An 18,559-nucleotide genomic window follows, 5' to 3' on the forward strand; every position below is an offset into this window, starting at 1 on the left:
CCGTCCGTCCCGCTCTGGTGGACACGATATCTCAGTAACGTCTTGATGGAACTTCTTCAAATTTGGAACAAACATTCACTAGGACTCAAGGATGAACTGATTTAGATTTGGTGAAAAAGGTCAAAGGTCAAGGTCACTGTGACTTCACAAAATGCAGGTTTGGCCTTGTGAACGCGATATCTCGAGAATCTTCAAGGGAACTTCCTCAGATTTGACGCAAACGTTCACTTGTTCACAGGGATGAACTCATTAGAGTTTAACGGTCAAAGGTCAAGGTCAGTGTGACCTCACAAAACACTTTTTAGCCATACATCAAGATAACACACAGAAATTATGACAAAAGTTCACACCATTGGTTAAAGTTTTATCTGACTCTGGATAAACAGGGATGTAACCTGGAACTAGTCTGAGTGGCGGAGGGATACGACCAGGAAGAGGTGATTCTAGTTTTAAAATATCTATAGTATTTATTGAAACTCATTTCTTGTGTCAGCTCTGTAGCAGCGTGTCCAGGTGTGTAAACATCTTCTGGCTGCCTTCAGTCATTTTGATTATAGCTACGAATTCATTGTGAATAAACAGTGGCTGCCCAGCAGGTGTGTAACACCATGGAGTGGGTTTTTTTTGGACACGTGATGCTCCGGTGCAGTCGATCCTGACGCCTCTGCGCGTTCACGTCACTCCACGTGCCCTTTCTTCAAATGAGAGAGAGAGAGAGAGAGAGAGAGTGCGTGGACCGAGCACGTATACTGTAGCTCCTTCCTCTCCTTCCTTAACTCTACCTCCTCCTCTCTCCTCCCCCTCCCCTCCCCCTCCTCCCCCCAGCACCAGCAGCAGCATGACAGGCAGAGAGCGCGGCCCCGAGGTTGTGGCTGCGCACCTCTGCACTTTCAAGGAGCTGTTTGAAAATGTATGATCATGGGAACGTCACGCTCACATGCTGCTGTAAATTCACATAATGTTTTATTATTATGTTTCTTTACATCTGTTTGAGCTTTATTGCTCCAATCAGGGATGAGAAGTGTAAAATAAGTTGTTATGGATCTGAATGTGCAGACTCGTGCACAGACTGGAGGTAATGGATCGATGAATCCCGCCCTGAGAAACGGGAGTTTTCTGTGTATTTGTGTGAGTTTCCTCCTGACACCTGAGGTCAGAGTGGAGCCTCAGTTTCATTCATCACCTCGTGGCTCGTTGTTTCCTGATTCAGCTGCTGCTGCTGCTGCTGCTGCGACCCAATTCTCCCCACGGGGCTCATTTAACTTTGATCTAATCTAATCTCGCTTTCTCTCTCCTCTCCCGCTTTAACCCCCCCCCCAGTCTTTGTGTCCGCGCGGCGCGCTCCCGTCATCACGTCAGGAGGAGGCAGGCTACTGGTGCTGAAGCTGACGAGGAGGATGATGATGATGATGGCGGTGATGGAGGAGCAACGCTGAGTTCGCTCTCCCAGTTTTCTCTCCCTTTTTTTCCATTCATTCTTTTTGATTAACAACAAAGCNTTTTGGACACGTGATGCTCCGGTGCAGTCGATCCTGACGCCTCTGCGCGTTCACGTCACTCCACGTGCCCTTTCTTCAAATGAGAGAGAGAGAGAGAGAGAGAGAGGAGAGAGAGAGAGAGAGAGAGAGAGTTGCGTGGACGAGCACGTATACTGTAGCTCCTTCCCTCTCCTTCCTTAACTCTACTCNTGATCATGGGAACGTCACGCTCACATGCTGCTGTAAATTCACATAATGTTTTATTATTATGTTTCTTTACATCTGTTTGAGCTTTATTGCTCCAATCAGGGATGAGAAGTGTAAAATAAGTTGTTATGGATCTGAATGTGCAGACTCGTGCACAGACTGGAGGTAATGGATCGATGAATCCCGCCCTGAGAAACGGGAGTTTTCTGTGTATTTGTGTGAGTTTCCTCCTGACACCTGAGGTCAGAGTGGAGCCTCAGTTTCATTCATCACCTCGTGGCTCGTTGTTTCCTGATTCAGCTGCTGCTGCTGCTGCTGCTGCGACCCAATTCTCCCCACGGGGCTCATTTAACTTTGATCTAATCTAATCTCGCTTTCTCTCTCCTCTCACGCTTTAACCCCCCCCCCAGTCTTTGTGTCCGCGCGGCGCGCTCCCGTCATCACGTCAGGAGGAGGCAGGCTACTGGTGCTGAAGCTGACGAGGAGGATGATGATGATGATGGCGGTGATGGAGGAGCAACGCTGAGTTCGCTCTCCCAGTTTTCTCTCCCTTTTTTTCCATTCATTCTTTTTGATTAACAACAAAGCGACGGAGGAGCGACGCCGCCGATTTGACCTCACCACCTCTCTCCACCTCTCTCCCGTCTCCTGAGCCGAGACCGAGATGGGGAACGAAGCGAGCATGGAGGGCGGTGAGCCCGGAGCCGCCGGGATGATGGGGTCGGCGATGCACGGAGGACCCGCAACAGGACCGGGAGCGGGACAGCACATGAAGCCGCTCAACGGAGCCGCTGCCGGGGGAGGAATGGGAGTCGGAGGCCCCGGGATGGGGATGACGAGGTAGGAGCAGCAGCGGTGGAGGTGGTGGAGGGTTTTTTTCGGTTGAAGGGGGCTGGGTGAAGTCCTCTACTACATCCCAGTGTGTGTTTTAACACGGAAACGGACGAAGGGGAAGCAGGGGAGCAGATGTCGCTGGGGTCAGCTTTTACAGGGGTGGGATTAACAAGAGTGTTTCCCGCCTTCGTGCATGATTTTAAAGAGGACATATGCTGGTGTGTTGTTCACGCTAACAGCGGTGACGTCCCGCCACAGTCTGATGTTAAACACAGAGAGCTGTCCGCGGTGCTGAACCGCCACCAGCACGCATTGGTTTCACAGGAAGGGTTTGACACTGCATGTTAGGGCGGTTTACAACCACTCTGCTCTGTGTGGATCTGTGCTGTGTGGATCTGTGCTATGTGGATCTGTGCTGTGTGGATCTGTGGCTCTGCCGTTGTTCTGCTCTCAGGTGTGATTTTATTCCGCGGTGTCATGTGCTCTAATAGTATTCCCTCCTTCCCTCCTTCCCTCGGCTCGGGTTGAGCTTTGTCGTAGTGTGTTGAACAGAACGAGTCTCTGACATCCTTCCTGTTTCTCCGTCGTCATTTGAAAGCTGCAGTGTTTACGCCTGTCGCTCGTGAAACGTGACACCGGGACGTTTTTTGTGCTTCATGTCCGGGACTGTGTGATTGCGTTTGGACGCGTGAAGCTCCTTGATACTCTCCGCTGCTTTCCGCATGGGCGAGGGGAGGATGCTCGGTGTGTTTGTGCGTGCGTGCGTGCGTGTGTGTGAGTGAGCGCGTGTTCGTACGTTAAGGGGCTTGCCTGGCTATGTAGGCGTGTGTTTGATGATGTGTGTGTAGTACTGGTACTATCAGCAACGCCACCGTTTCCCGTTAATGACGTGGAAATGTCTGACAGACAGATGGTACTGACCGACATACCGTCAAACCAAACTCGACCAAATCAACGCTTTACTCCCATGTACCCCTGTATATACAGTAATACCCCTTTACATTTCAATCCATGTCATGTAATGTTATAGCAAATATATTTAGATCTCATCAGTAACAAAATAAATACGAATCATTATATTTTCTGTGTGACAGTGTATATGATGCATTTAAGGTCTATTTCATTCAATTAGAATGACTTAATATAGAAAGCGATATTAACAAAGTGTAGTGGAGCCTTTGAATCTTGTTTCATAATATTTATATATATTGTACTACATGTGTCAAGTAACAGCACTATGACATGTGACATGTAAGGTGTCCCGCCATAACTTAACATGAGTGGACGTGACATTTGTAAAGTGTCTGTACAGTAGACACACTCATGATCCCACCACATACAATAGAACTGGGACAAACTGCACAACCACTTAATTATTTATTTTATTTTATTCATTATATTGTATATAGTATTTCTGTTTTATCTTTATTTATTTTAGATTCTGTTTCTACTCTTATTTTATTTCTTATTATATTTTCCCCTTGTTGCTGCTATTCCTTTGTGCTGCTGTGTCAGTTTGTCTTCTCTGTCCTTTACCCGACATAGCAAAGGCCTACACAGTAAAGTAGCAGTGGGACATTGTGGGTCACTTTCTCCCACATAGCACCACACTCTCCTTTAGCTTTAGATGCTCCACTCTATTGTCTCTGCCACCATCCAGGAATCTGAGCTTTCTGTACAGAAACAGAGTCAGGTTGAAGATTTGTAGAAAATAAATGACGTACAAGTAGGGCTACGACTGGCCTAGTAACACCAGGGTCTGTGTGTGTGTGTGTGTGTGTGTGTTATATTTAGGACACATCCTGGGTTTGATTCATGTCTCTGTAGGAGAGAAGAGCAGAGCAGTGCAGGCCTATCCATCATTATATAACACAGGGACTCAGAAAGCAGATGACAGCTTCATCTCGCCTCCGATGAACGACAACACAGCCGGACATGCTCTGATGCATTATGTATGCATTACTCTGTTTAGTCGTGGTAGTGGATCAGTCGTCTTCTTTGTTGATTTATTTATTTATTTTGATAAAGTACCTGGTGTTTTCCGGAGCTTCCTGCTGAACACCTGCTCTCAAACCTCCGAGGCTTCGTCCGCGTGTCCACCTCGCTCTGATGATGAAAAGCTGAGGGTTTCTGCAGCACGTTAAGTATTTATAAAGGCGTAATACAAGGCCATGTGAACAGATAGAATCACGTGCAGAGCGTGTTTGCTCGACCCCCCCCCCTTCGTGCACTGCTCTGCCTGCACTGCCTGCTCTGATCCTCTTCTCCTCTCTCTCCGCCTCCCCCTCTCTCTCTCCCTCTCTCTCTGTCTCTCTCTCCCTCTCTCTCTCTCTCTCTCTCCCTCTCTCTCACCCTCTCTCTCTCTCTCTCCTCTCTATCTGTCTCCCTGTATCCTTTTCACACTTGCTCTCTTCATATAGGAGAGAGGATGTCGTTCTCTCTCACCCCCCTTTCTCCCTCTCCATCTCACTCCAGCGCCTGCCTTTTTCATTCACTCTCTGCACATTCCCATACCTACACATTTCTCCCTCTGACTCTTTCCTCGCTCTCTCTTTCCATTTGTCTCTAAATTAACATACCGCCAAGTTAATATTTCATACCCTTTACACTGATAATATAAAGCTGTGTGACAATGATATATTTCTATTTCTATGAAGGAAAAGACTGACATTATTCAATATGATTCTTACTGTTGTCTCTTTTTAGACTGAACATCTGTATATTTTTAGCTCATTGTAGGATATTATCACTTGTGTTATTTTTATTGACTGTTTGCATTACATTGCACATGTAAAAGCCCAACTAGAATTAGAGAGAATTAGCAACAGCTATAAACACTTTGGGCAACACAGTAGTTTCATGCCTATGTTAAATTGCATCGTCCCTATTAAATAAATAAACTAAACTAAACTAAATCCCATGAAATGACTGTGTTAGTTCATCCTGCTCTGTCTGTAGATCTCAGTCCCAGTTTATTAAAACAGCTGGACTCTCTAGTTTCCAGGAAATGATGTTCAAGCCTGCTGTGGATAAATACACATTTTATTTTACTATGGTTGGTTTCAATCCAAGACAATAAGAAAGAAAGAAAAAAAATCCTCATCCTCTCACATGCAGTATCTTTAATGCTCTTTAGAGTGATGATGTGGGTTCCAGTTTACAACCAGACTCCCCTTATAAAGGATTTATAAATGGTTCATAATTAGGTTATTCATTTGCATTATATAAAATGCATTATAAATCATAAATAGTTATAACTTTATAAAGTGTTAGTAACCTTTATAAATCCTTTATAATAGCAGTCTTAATGTAAAGTGGTACAGTAATATGTTATATACTATATGGACCAGCTGTGTTTACTCTTCTATAAATGCAGTTATGTCATCGTGCACCTGTAAATACACTGTATTTGCTCCTTTGATGAAAATCCCCCCCCCCCCGTTCTCCTCCTCTCCCTCCCCGCCCCCTTCTCAGCCAATAACCGGCAGCCTATAATTGGCTCTGCCGTATATAGGGTATGGAAGTACAGATAAGAGAGAGAGAGAGAGAGAGAGAAGGGGAGAGGAGGAAGGTGGAGAACGAGAGCTGGAAGCTGAAGGAGGTTAAAGGGCAGAGAAGAGAAGGAGGGAATAGATCATGGGTAGTCGGCCGTACAATGGTATAAAACCTAAAGGGATTCTGGGAGGGGGCGAGGGGGTGATGGGGTCGTGATAAATCAAAAGCTAAAACCGTTACCTCCAGTCAGGGATCATCCGAGTACAAGCTGCAGTATCAACAAAAATCCATTATATCACCAAGAGAAGAGTTGAATCACATTTATGGAACAAATAGAACAGAAAGCCTTTATCGTCTCTGTACTAAATATACAATGAAATTCAGAGTGCTACTTTAATAAATACTTTAAATGAAATAGAAAGGTGCTCTGCTGAGTGAGCTTTTATTTACACTGATACTTAAAATAGGTCAGCAGGTCACGGCAATCTTCGTATCATTTATGGAGTTTAGATTTCAGGGAAAGAGACGGTTGTTAAGTCTGTAAGTCCAGCTTTTGATTCACCTGTAGCGCCAACCAGAGGGCGGCAGGTAGGACAGGTGGTGGGGTCTGGCTCTGCTTATATAACGTATATCAGCTGGAACCTGCTGAAGATTTGCATCAGACTAATGGTAAACTAGCTTCTTCATTCATTTCAGATTTCTTAACATGCGTATTATTAGTTAGTACACTGCGTTTAACCGCCCTCATCATAATCTGTAGTGCAGCCCAGTTTCCTATGAATTACTTTCATACTGAAACCATTGAGTGTGAAGTGTTTATTCAGAGAGGCGGAGAGTAAGGCTGACGTTCATGCAGGAGACCAGGGTTTGTCTTCTGACACAGACTTTGTGTTCTCATTAGCTTTGACCATGATTTTCCCTCTCCTTGTTGTTTTACTTGTCTCACCCTAATCAAAGTTTATTTGCCAGAGTCACAATCGTTCCGTAATCTTAACCAGAAGCTGCCAGACGCAGGAAAGAAACGAGGAAAATAAAAACGTAAACACAAACAGGTTCTTTGTTATCGTTTCCTGAAAGGACTAAACTCAAATTCAAAGCTTTATTGACACGACCGTAATCAGATACAGCACAAGGCAGCGTCACAGTGGAAAAGGCAGATTTAAAGGTATTAAGTATTGTTGTTATAGTCAACAATTACACTAATGTGACTGTTTTCAAATGATCTATCATTGACTGTCAGGCTGTGGACACACCCACCCACTCCGGCCTCCCCCTGAGTGTGGATTTAGAGTGGTTGAAACAGCACAGGGGGCTGCAGGGCTCGGTAACGTGCTGCACAAGGAATTTGGGACCGGATCAGACTTTTCCCTGACTGTACTGTGTGATGGATCAGAATCTGCCTCTGCTTCCCAGCAGTGAGGACGCCAATAATTCTGACAAAATCCCCCAACTCCATTTTCAGAAATGCAGCCCCAAACCTGCAAAGAAGCCCCACCGTGTTTCACTGTTCACCTGCAGACACTCAGGTGAACAAACCGCCGAAAATGTCACGTCTTCACTACATGCTGACATTTTCCTGCACCTGAGTTTTAGTGTTTTCGTGCACAGTTGAGTCGCTTTTTGGCTGCGAGACCTCAGTGTAGCAGCGTCCCACTGGTTTCTGCTGGTTCTGTGCTCGTGGTGCTGATGAATGTTTTCTGGTGTCATCTGCTGCAGCTCGTGTCTCTGGTCACTGTCGTTTTCTTTGTGCCCCTGCAGCTGCAGCTTAGGCTGCACATCTGGAAACACCTGACACCTTTTAGGTTTAGATGAAACTTCTTTTTTTCAGCAAACTCACCTTTTTAGTTTGACTGTTCCTTGCCCAGTTTTATTCCCTCTACACAGCTGTTTCTGTTCCACTTCATGATTTTGGTTCAGTCTGTGTATTATGTTGTTTTTCCATCAGCACCTGTTTGTTATAATTGTCTGATCACGCACTTGATTCTCTGCCAACAAATAAATGATTGTTTGGAAATCTGAAATATGACGTTTCCTGTTCACATACTAATGCATGAGATATAAAATAACCTTTTACAACAAATTAGTTATTTTAACATAATGAAATGCAACCTCTAGCATTCGCATAATATAGTATATACTTCATTATATAATAGCTGCATTTACTCAGAACATAGGAAGGAATAAAAACAGACAAACAAACAAATGCTTGTCTTGTCTTAACAATTGGCAATTTATACAAAATGGCGTATATCAATTATAATGATACAAAATACAAGTTTAGAAGAAGAGAGAAAAACAAATTATAGAAACTGTGTCGCTCACAGAAATTAATCACTAGTTTTTTTGATATTTTCTTTTAAAAATTGAAATCGAAATGGTTAAAGCTTACAGTACTACATGCTGGTGCTAATACATGTAACACAGAGAGGAAAACAGGAAGGTGGAAGTCAGGAGAGTTTAAAGACAAGAGTGATGTTACAGCAGAAGAGAAAGTGAGATAATGACAGAGTGAGCACAGATGTATATAAAGTAAAGAGTGAACAAGGAACACGCTAAAGAGGGGATGAAGAGGATCCTTATCCAGATGGCTACAGACAAAGAGTTAGACAGGAGAGAGAGAGAGAGAGAGAGAGAGAATAACACAGACAGAGAGAGAGGGAGAGAGAGAGAGAATAACACAGACAGAGGGAGAGAGAGGCTCAGCTCGACATGTAGATCAAACCGTTCCCTTTGCGGTGGCATCACGTGTTCACATTACATCTGACGCAACTCCCACTCATGTTTGCAGGCAGATCTGTCACATATAGGCTGAGATGTGTGTGTATTTGTGTATATGAATGTGTGTGTGTGTGTGTGTGTGTGTGTGTGTGTGTTATGTGTGTGTGTTATGCATGTTATGCATGAATTTGTACATACTGGATAAACATGATCAGTAACTGTGAAGAGCTGCTTGCTGACTCGTGACCATCAGCAGCCATTGAAATTTATTCTTTATATTTATCAAGCTCAGTGTGTGTGTGAGAGTGTGTGAGAGAGAGAGAGAGAGAGAGAGAGAGAGAGAGAGAGAGAGACTAGTGTAGGAGTGTGGATATGTGTGTGTATGTTGGAGAGAAAAGATGGTGTGAACATTGAGTTTGTCGTGTTGTTTTCTTTCTCTGACACGCTGCACACTGGAGACCAATTTTCACTTTCTAGAGGAACATACAAGTAGGACGTGTGTGTGTGTGTGTGCGTGCGTGTGTGTGTGTGCGTGTGTGTGTTTGTGCATGCAAGTGTGACTTTGTTTTTTCACCTCTTGCAGAGAAGCAGCCTTTGCTGTGTTCAGTGTGAATGTACAGTACAGAGTTTGTTATTGAGGCTTTTCGCTGACAGGACTGCTGCTCAGAGTCATGTGATTTTTCTATTTATTTTTTTTCTCACATCAGCAGAGGAACAAACGCTGATACGATTCAGTTTCCGATCTGCTGAGTGAGCTGATTACAGGTCTGTCCTTTAGGCCTTTGTTGTTGAAATCGACGGTTAAGGTTGAAAATTATTGGGTGTGATGATGAGTAGATGTAGGCCATCGTTTCAGTGTGAATCGCAGGCAACAGCAGCGAGCACAGATGCACTGCTGCTGACGTACAGTATCTAGTGCAGCTGTGGCGTTACAATACTGAGACAACTGGAACCTGTTATCACTCTCATTTGATCAACAGGTATTTCAAACTTCCTCCAGACGTGTTTTAAAATCTGTAAAAATCCTAAATTCATATTTAGTTTAACATGTTTTCACACATAAAAACTGGGTCTGAAGCTCGTCTCCTCTTACTTCCTGGTTGAGAAATCTGGATCAGGCCTTGAGCCCCGCCCACCACCTGCTGGCTCCAGGTGGACAGGTGAAAGAGCAGAGAGCATCTAGATGGTGAGAGGAGGAAACATCAGAGAGACTCAGCCACATGTTTGAGCCTCAGTCAGACCCAGACTCAGAGGAGGAGTCTGAGACCAGAACCAGAGACTAGCAGACGGGTCAGAACCGTTAGCTAGTTAGCATCTTTTCAGAGCAGTTAGCATAGTTAGCATCTTTTATTTGTTTATGTTGTTTGTTAGCTTGTAACTGACAGTGGCTGACACAGTGTTAGCGGTTGTGCTAATGCTAACGCTCTCTCTCTGTACTGACAAGGTTTCAGGTGTATTTAGCCCCGCCCCCCGTCCCCACCAGCTGACAGGATTGGTTCCTGAGGTTTGTGACGTATGAAACCCTGAATCTGTGTTTATGAGACTGTGATTGGTTCACTGCAGTTCAAGGTGGAAACACTCAGTCATGGTGTTGATGATTATTTCATCATCATGTGTCTGTGTTATATGAAAACATCATGTGGACGTTAACGAGGTGAAACACTGGGGTTTCATCAGAGGGTTTTTAGTTCTGTAATTAGTCATTTTATTGATGTGAGCGGGGACCATGCCGTGGACCAACCTTTCCAGTTTCAGCTGATTTAAGACTTTATTATTTTGACCTTTGTTGTTGAAAAATCAAACCCAGAAAAACAAGAAAGATACAAACATGATTTTGTTGCTTTAAAGGTTGATGTTCAGAATCCGGGGAAAGTTTTCAAAACAGTGTCTTCAGTTCAACTCAACTTTATTTATCTAGGACTTTAAACAGTCGATCTTTACAGTTCAGAGTGAAACAAAAGAAACGAGATGACAAGGAAAAAGGAATAAAAAAAACCAAACAATGTCCATGACACACAGACGACAAACGTTTCTCCTTCCTTCACTAAAATAACCAGACAGCCCAGTTAGTCTGCAGCTCTCTCTCTAACGTGACCTTGTCGCTGTAAATACTTTTTCAATCCTCTGGCGGATTTCAAACATTCATTTTATAAAACTCTGTCCTCGGTGAGATAGCCGGTCGACTTTCTGACTCTTAGCCTGAGAAGCAGTGAGCAGGTTCTTAGTCATCGTCTTTAACGACCCGCAGCCTGACCTCACCTGAAGTCATCCTCACAGCGACCTCCACAGTTAACACACAGATGAGTGAGAGGGCGAGTGTGTGTGTGTGGTTGTCTTAGCGTTAGCCAGCTTGAAAAATGAAATTTTTACAAATTGTGTGTGAATGTGTGAGAGAGTGGGCGAGAGACAGACAGACAGAGGCTCTCTATATATTTACCCGCCCTGTTATCAGGAGGCTGTGTTTGCAGGAGCCTGCGAATACTAAATGTGTTTGGGTGGCTGCATCTGGAGATAAGATGGCAATAAGCACAATATCACAGCCACTGTATTAGTTTCCAGCAAATAGATGCTGTCGCCGGAGCTTATGAGTGAAACCCAGGAATAGATTGAACAGAGATGATACAGCAGGACGAGGGCGGGAAGACACTGGTGAATGATGGATCATCTGTTGGATTTTTTAACCAGGACACACAAACCAAACCACCGCAGAGTGAATGTGGAGGAGCTGGTCCTGGTGTCGGTCGACAGGGCAGGTGATCCTTCTCCAACCTCACTCTGACTGATTATCAGTCAAAGATACAGTTTTATGATGAATATTACAGCAATACACGGTTTCCAGCATGACAAAGCTGAGATCATCTGTTGGGTACTTAAGGTTTTAACTTTTTATATTATTAATAAATTTCACTGAATTCACCGTGGCAGTTAATAGGTAATAAGGTAAACTTTCGTACTTCTGCTACCAATCAAATGAAAGTGTTGTCAGTGTTGTACCTGTTTTCATACGTTTACGGACGCAGGATTGGACAGAACCAGGAAGAAAGCAGAAAAGCAGTAGAAGGAAACAAATTAGGTTTTATTTAAAACTATGCAAATCGAAATTAGATGTGGATTTTCACAAAAAAACGTGTCAATATTATCATAATTTTTATTTTTATATTATTTTTCTGGGACAGTCGCTCAAAAAAGTGAACAATCCCGGGAAAACCAGAATACTAAACCCTAAAGCTAGGATGAGACTGATACAGCTGTACGATGTTGTACGTCAACTACAATTTCAATTTCACAGTGTGCAACAAAAGAAAGTGTCTCCAGTGGTACATACAGAAATCATAACTTCACAGACAAGTAGACACATTACCGTCTGTATAAATAATATAAAACAAATAATAGATAGTATAAAAACAGTGGGTAATGGAAGTCTTTAATTCAGACATTTAAAAAACGTTCTGCATCGTCTGTGTCGGCTAACAATGACATCAGCAGGACAGGTACGTCACTTTAAGGACAAAACAAAACAAAATACCTCCAAACAAATAATAAATAAAGTGAGACAAAATGTTTCTTCAGTCATTTTGATATATTTTTTTCCATGAGATTAAAACTTAATTGTAAGTGTTTTGAGTCTGAATAATATGTTCAACTTGATGATGATGATAATAAAAATAGGTTAACAAGTTAACAAAGTGCTAGTACTAGCAACAACATTAAGTAACCGTCCATACTTTAGGCCTTTTTAATAGACATGAAGTGGATTAATTTACTCATTCTGGTTTAAAGAGAAAAGCATATCCACATGTTCAGGCGACAGCGACGGCAAGTTTAACGCCACACATCTTGTACTGCACGTTACTGTCGTTTATCAAAGTATTTCCAGACATGACTGTCACGGCTGCCATGGTGCACGTAACGCCAACTGAGTTGAACTATTGTAGCCAAAAACCTGAGTGCTGTTCCCCTCCCTAATCACAGTGTCAAAGAAATGGATCGAAAGTGTATAAAATCCATAAAATTTGAGCCTTAAATTTCTTACAAAATGAAAAGTTTATAAGCTTTTTTTTTTAGCTAATATAACAGATGGAGCCTTTAAATCTCTGGAAAGAAAGGATCCAAAGTCCTGATTATGGAGGCTCCCTGCTTTTGGCTATGATTCCTGGAGCGCTGCGTCCCCTTCCAGGGCCCAGCAGGGATTTGTAACAGACACCAATACAGTGGGTCCTGACCTCATGTAGTGAGGAGAGTGCAGCGCTGCCTGAACCACCTCAGCCGGCACCGCAGGTTTCCACTGTGCTGCCAGGGCGCAGAGTGCGGGGTATTCGGTCCACTGTTGACCACGGGGTCAGACGAGGCGTTCAAGGACTTGCACACGGTTCATCTGCTAATCTGCACTGTGGGAGCTACTGGACACCTGAGTTTACCCCCAGGGGAAGTACTAATCTATCCATGTGGGCTCCACTACAGGAACAAACAGAGCTAACAAAATGTATTTTTATGTAAGGAAATAGTTTTTGTTTCAATTTGAGACTCAGACATCTGCCTTTTTAACACGGCAGAGAAAATCATCACAGTTTCCAGATTCAAGGCCAAAATAAGACGATTCAGAGCATCACAGCTCTTTCTTGGCCGAGAAAATTAGTTTTTTCTCTCATTCCATCAGTCGGATGATTCAAGGAATGAAACACTAACTAGATATTTTAGAGATGTATGAAATGTTTTTCAGTAGATGCTAATGTGGTTCTACTGGGAGCAGAATGAAGAGATCTCCTGCTCTGAAGTCAAAACACAGAATAAATGCAAAAGAGATGCAGTAACTGTAAAACTGGAGTTGAGAAAGGCAAAGACATGTATATTCATCCTCCCTGCTGACTCCTACAGCTTTAAGTAGTGTAAGTGAGGCGCAGGATGGTGTGTTGCTTCACATAGGAGCTTTGTATTAGACGGTTTACCACAACTGTTGTTTTCACACGGAGCTTTTCTGTGTCATGTGACCTGACCGCAGGTTCAGAGGGTCCTCTCCCCCTGCCAGGAAATCCTTTATGGTGTTAACAAATTGATCGGCTCTGTGGCGAGCTGTGACCCGGTGCACCGTGAACATCTGCAGGGTCGACAACCGAATTGCACAGCTCCCCGCGTCTCTGCCAGAAACCAACGCCACAGGAGACGATTAATAAGCCAGCTGTGGTCGGGATGCCCCTCCCCCCCGACTGACATACAGCAGCCTGACCCTGACACTCACCTGCATACAGGAGCTTAGTCTCCCTTTAGCTTGTATTTACCATTTCTCAGTTCAGCACTGCCGGGTGGATTCAGGCTTAATCCATGTAAACCTGCCAGAAAAAAAACATTCATGAATAGACCACTGGTGGTAATAAACACTGACGCCGTTTAGCCCGTTTCACACAAACAATCGCACTGAGCAGATAGCATGAAAAACATTCACTGACACATACAGGAGATTATGTGTCCTTACTGTGTGTGGTTGTGTCTGTAGTGGAGGTCATCTTACAGGGACTTTAAGCAGCGACGGCTGAAGTGACGGCTACGGCTCCCATTGCTGTAGTCGTGGAAATCAAAGATCACCAAGCAACATATAACTGTAACAACAGCCACTTCAGTCCTTCAGGAAACGTCAAGACAAGACAACTCTTAAAATGACCCGAGAGCTCTTGATGTTTGATTTAAAGACAATCTAATATCATATGAGGAGTTTGTTTATATCCGTCTGTGACTTCAGCACCACGGACAGCGTCACGGTCTCATCAACACACAGAGGACGGAGGTTAACAACAGTTCGTCCAGTCAGATTAGCAGGTGTCTTTAACACATATACTCATAAACTATAAAACTACTGACGCTGTAATTGAATATAAACAGACTGACAGTGTCGAATATGACAAAAAAAAATAATTTCCCGCTGACTCTTTAAAGTATCACAGGGCAAACTAGTCTTTGCTCCAGTAGTCGACAGCTGGGCAGCGACGGCATGGCGACATAGACTCTACGTCCTTGCATCATGGATCTGGTAAAAAGATCATATGATCATGTTTTTGGGTAGAATCACAATCCACGATCTTAATCATCGTCTGCATTCTGTGTCCGCTCTGATTTCATTCTGAAAGTCCTGACAGGAAGTTGTGATTTAGACGTTTGTGACATCTGACTGACTGATGTACTGAACTCTGTTATTTTCTTCATATCACACATCGTCCATCAGAATTTGTCTAGCAAGCAATCGAACCTGTGGAACTTCCTTGCTGAACTTTTCAGAATAAAAACTCACAACAGCTTGAAATAAAGCATTGCTGCAAAAAAAAAACAACAACAACAACAAAAAAACTGACTTTCTCGCGCTTTTAGGCAAAATCACTAAAGAGGAAGTGATTCTCTGGGTAGCTGTTGCTGCTTTTTTTTTTTAATTTAAAAATAAATAATCATATTATCTACAGCAGTGGTCGCCAGTTAACTACCGCTGGTATAGATGAATGAATAAACATCACCTCTACAGGGTCCAAAGCAACATAAATCAGACACCATGGAATACTTAAAAATTATAAAATACAATGATCATCAAACATCAGCTAAGAATTCTGACTTAAAACCCACTTCCAGTCTTCACTGGGGCAGTTCTTACATTTAAACTAAAGACTCCAGTATTTGAGTTTCAGTCTTCCCCTCGTGGCCGTTTTAAACCTGTAGGTGACTGAAAACATGTTGGACCTGAGAGCTGATGTTCTACAGAGCAGGACACGAACCAACCATGAGTCCATCTACTAACTGATCAGTTTAACAGCTGCTTAAATAAATAAAGTTCAATTAAAAACAAACACATTTTATTCTGCTCCCTGACTTTGCTGTGCTTGTTCATGAGTGTTAAATCTGACTCATAATATTCTTCACTGTAACACATGGAGTTTTAAACTCAAACTAAATCTAAATGTAGATTTTATGGCTTCATTATATTATTAGGTTTAACTTAAATCTAAAACTCTGACACATGGAGTTTATTTTTCTGTCTCTTCAGTGCGATTGAAGTGCATATTTCTGTTTTCCCGCTCACACTGTGACGGTGCTGGTGGGTAAATGGCAGCCGACACTCGCTGCTGTGTTTCGTTCAGCTGGGGAAACGTTTCCTCCGACTTTCATTTGTTTGTCAGAGAATATTTTGCTGCACTTGGCCGTTTTCCCCCGCCGCTCCAGCGAAGGTCACGTTGTGTTTTCTCATTATGTTGTCGCCATCTGACAGTAAATGTTACCTGTATTGATGCTGTGGCTGAACATGGTGTGTGTGTGTGTGTGTGTGTGTGTGTGTGTGTGTGTGCGCTTGTTAAAGCCGAGACACACACCATCTTGGAACAAACGACGGTAGCACATTGTGTGTGTGTGTGTGTGTGTGTGTGTGTGTGTGTGTGTGTGTGTGTGTGTGTGTTTTCATTAGCCTTTTCCTGCTGTATTGTGAAGCCTGTTGATGAATGGGTTTCAAGTTTCAACCTTTTCTGTTTGTTTGTTCAGTTTAATGATTCACTGCTCCGTCCTCTGTCCTTCACTGAGGTTTATTCAAAGATGGAGGCCCAAAGAAAAGAAATAAAACTCAGGACTCCACACACTCCTGCAGCCAGGGCTGGGCATCATTAAGATTTTAACTCTACTACTTTTATCGATACCATTTATCAATCCGGTACTTTATTGGTACTTTTTGTAATTTTTTAAGAGAGGAAAATCTATTTAAACTGCTAATTTTCTCATACGTACTCGATTAACATTAATTAACATAATATATATATGTATGTATATGAATATAATATATATGAATTTCTAAGTATTAGGAACAGTGAAAATGCATCATTCGAATGTCTTAATCAGAAACAGAGTTGGTGATAAAATGAAACTTTTATGTCGCAACAATAAACAGGAAATCTATTTTCTTGATTTCCCCAGTACAGAACCGAAAACCTCGGTGTGTATCGATACTCTGGTCTTTAATACCGGGTGTCGGTACACAAGCCCACAGGTGTAGTGCCGCACCAGAACGATGCTCCGCCACCTTTATTCTCCAAGTGATGAAATTAAAATGTGCAGTTCACATAATCCGGTTGAAACTTATCTACAGTTTTAAGCACTTAAAGATCCGATCATTTATCATGAAGACAGCTGATAACAAATGAAATGGTCAAACTCGTCATATTGACATTTAAGGTGTTTTTTTTTTAAATCTACCATTCAGATTGTTTACAAACTCTCAAACAACCTCACACATTTAAGGTGTATTGATCAGTGCATTGAGTAACACGCAAGAAGACATTCCACCTTAAAAGTGTCTGTTAGCCTCCGAGCTGCTCAGTAAATTATTGTTAATTAGTGAAAATGAAAAACAGAAAACATCGTTTCATTCATCCTTCACTCCTCTGACAGTCTCTTTATCTGTGATGGATTTCCACAGAAACAGAGTCGGTCGGTCCAGTACTTGGACAGATCACCACACCTCCGCCCATCCCTCTGCTGCAGCAGGCATTTACACAAACCCATGATTTAATGTGAGGAGAAGATAATGACATGTGGAGTCTAAGGAAGATTAAAGAAGATCTCCACATTAAAAACAGCAGTTCTAAATCCTTTGTGTTTGTCCGCTGACAGTTTCGACTGGAAGCCACCGTTTCATTCTCAGCCCAGTTCTGCTCCTGCAGTCATTTGGACTCAGTGGGGGGGGAGTAGGGGGGGTTTGGCACAGCGAGAGACACTCAAATAGGATGTTTTTGTTATCAGCATGAAATTAGGAAAAAATGGGATTTTTGAATTTAGGTCACTGTGGTTGATGCGTTCAAAGGTTTGCGAGCAGTTTTTCATCAGCTTCAAAAGCAGCTGCAGCTTCTCTTCCTGTTATCGCGCCGACTCGTCTGATTTAGTGCATGAATCCAATAGTGAGCCAATCCTGTTCCACCACGGGCCAAACAAACACAGTCACACTCTCTGAGCCTCCGCTTTTAGAAACACTTTAAATATGTCCCCCAAAAGATAAAGACACGGGGAACGTTCACAAGTTGATTCTCACATTTTAATGCACAATACAGGAACTAAACTGAGCTGAAGATACAGAGAGAGAGAGAGAGAGAGAGAGAGAGCAGAAGGAAGAGAGAGAATAGGAAGCAAGATGAGAGAGGAGGATGTAAGAGAGAGATCCTGAATCAGCTGGACAAAGACTTCTCTGCGTCTGATCTAAAGCAGCGCAGTCCGTCCATATTTCTGCCCCTGAACGCAGCTCGTACCTGTCACTAATATTTTACAGCCTCCAGCAGGTGTGAAATAACCCGTTTAAAATCGCTGTCAACCACTGAGTCACTCACTAAAACACAACTTGTACTGAGCCGTCCTCCGTCCAGATTATTACATAACGAAGTCGGCCGTGCCGGAGCGTGGAGCAGATTACTGTAACCAGACGTCAGCGGTGTGATGACATCATCAGCAGGGCAGTGAATGGTGGCCGACCTGATTAAACGGCAGCACTTGTTGTTTAGTGAATGGTGTTGTGCTTCCCATGGCAAAGACCGAGTGCTCTGATGATCCGGCTGGTGTCGTCACCATAGCAACGATGGCTCAGAGCTGATTGGTGCCGTAGTATTTAAATCCCATCCTCAACATAACCTGTGATTATGATTCATGTTAAAATGTAATTGCTCAGAAAGTTGGAATATTTATAAATTATATAAATATATATATATATTTAAGTGCTGCTTGGTTACTTATGATATCATTAAAGCTGCTATATTCAATATTTTGAAATGAACAGTGGACCTAATAAAGTTCTGCAGGAGTGAGTCCTCAAACCAGGAAAT

At 43.0% G+C, this 18,559-nt stretch overlaps 1 protein-coding gene across 1 annotated transcript in view; it reads left to right on the forward strand.

Annotated features, from left to right (window-relative positions):
- The first annotated feature begins 2,349 nt into the window (after positions 1-2,349).
- Positions 2,350-18,559, forward strand: part of LOC111230733 (protein bassoon-like) — a 135,531-nt gene continuing 119,321 nt past the window's right edge. The window contains exon 1 of the mRNA XM_022757563.1: positions 2,350-2,525. Coding sequence (XP_022613284.1) covers positions 2,350-2,525 — 176 coding nt within the window. The remainder of the gene's footprint in view (positions 2,526-18,559) is intronic.

Source organism: Seriola dumerili, unplaced genomic scaffold (assembly GCF_002260705.1).
Source record: "Seriola dumerili isolate Sdu_G_001 unplaced genomic scaffold, Sdu_1.0 BDQW01000283.1, whole genome shotgun sequence".
Classification (NCBI taxonomy): Eukaryota; Metazoa; Chordata; class Actinopteri; order Carangiformes; family Carangidae; genus Seriola; species Seriola dumerili.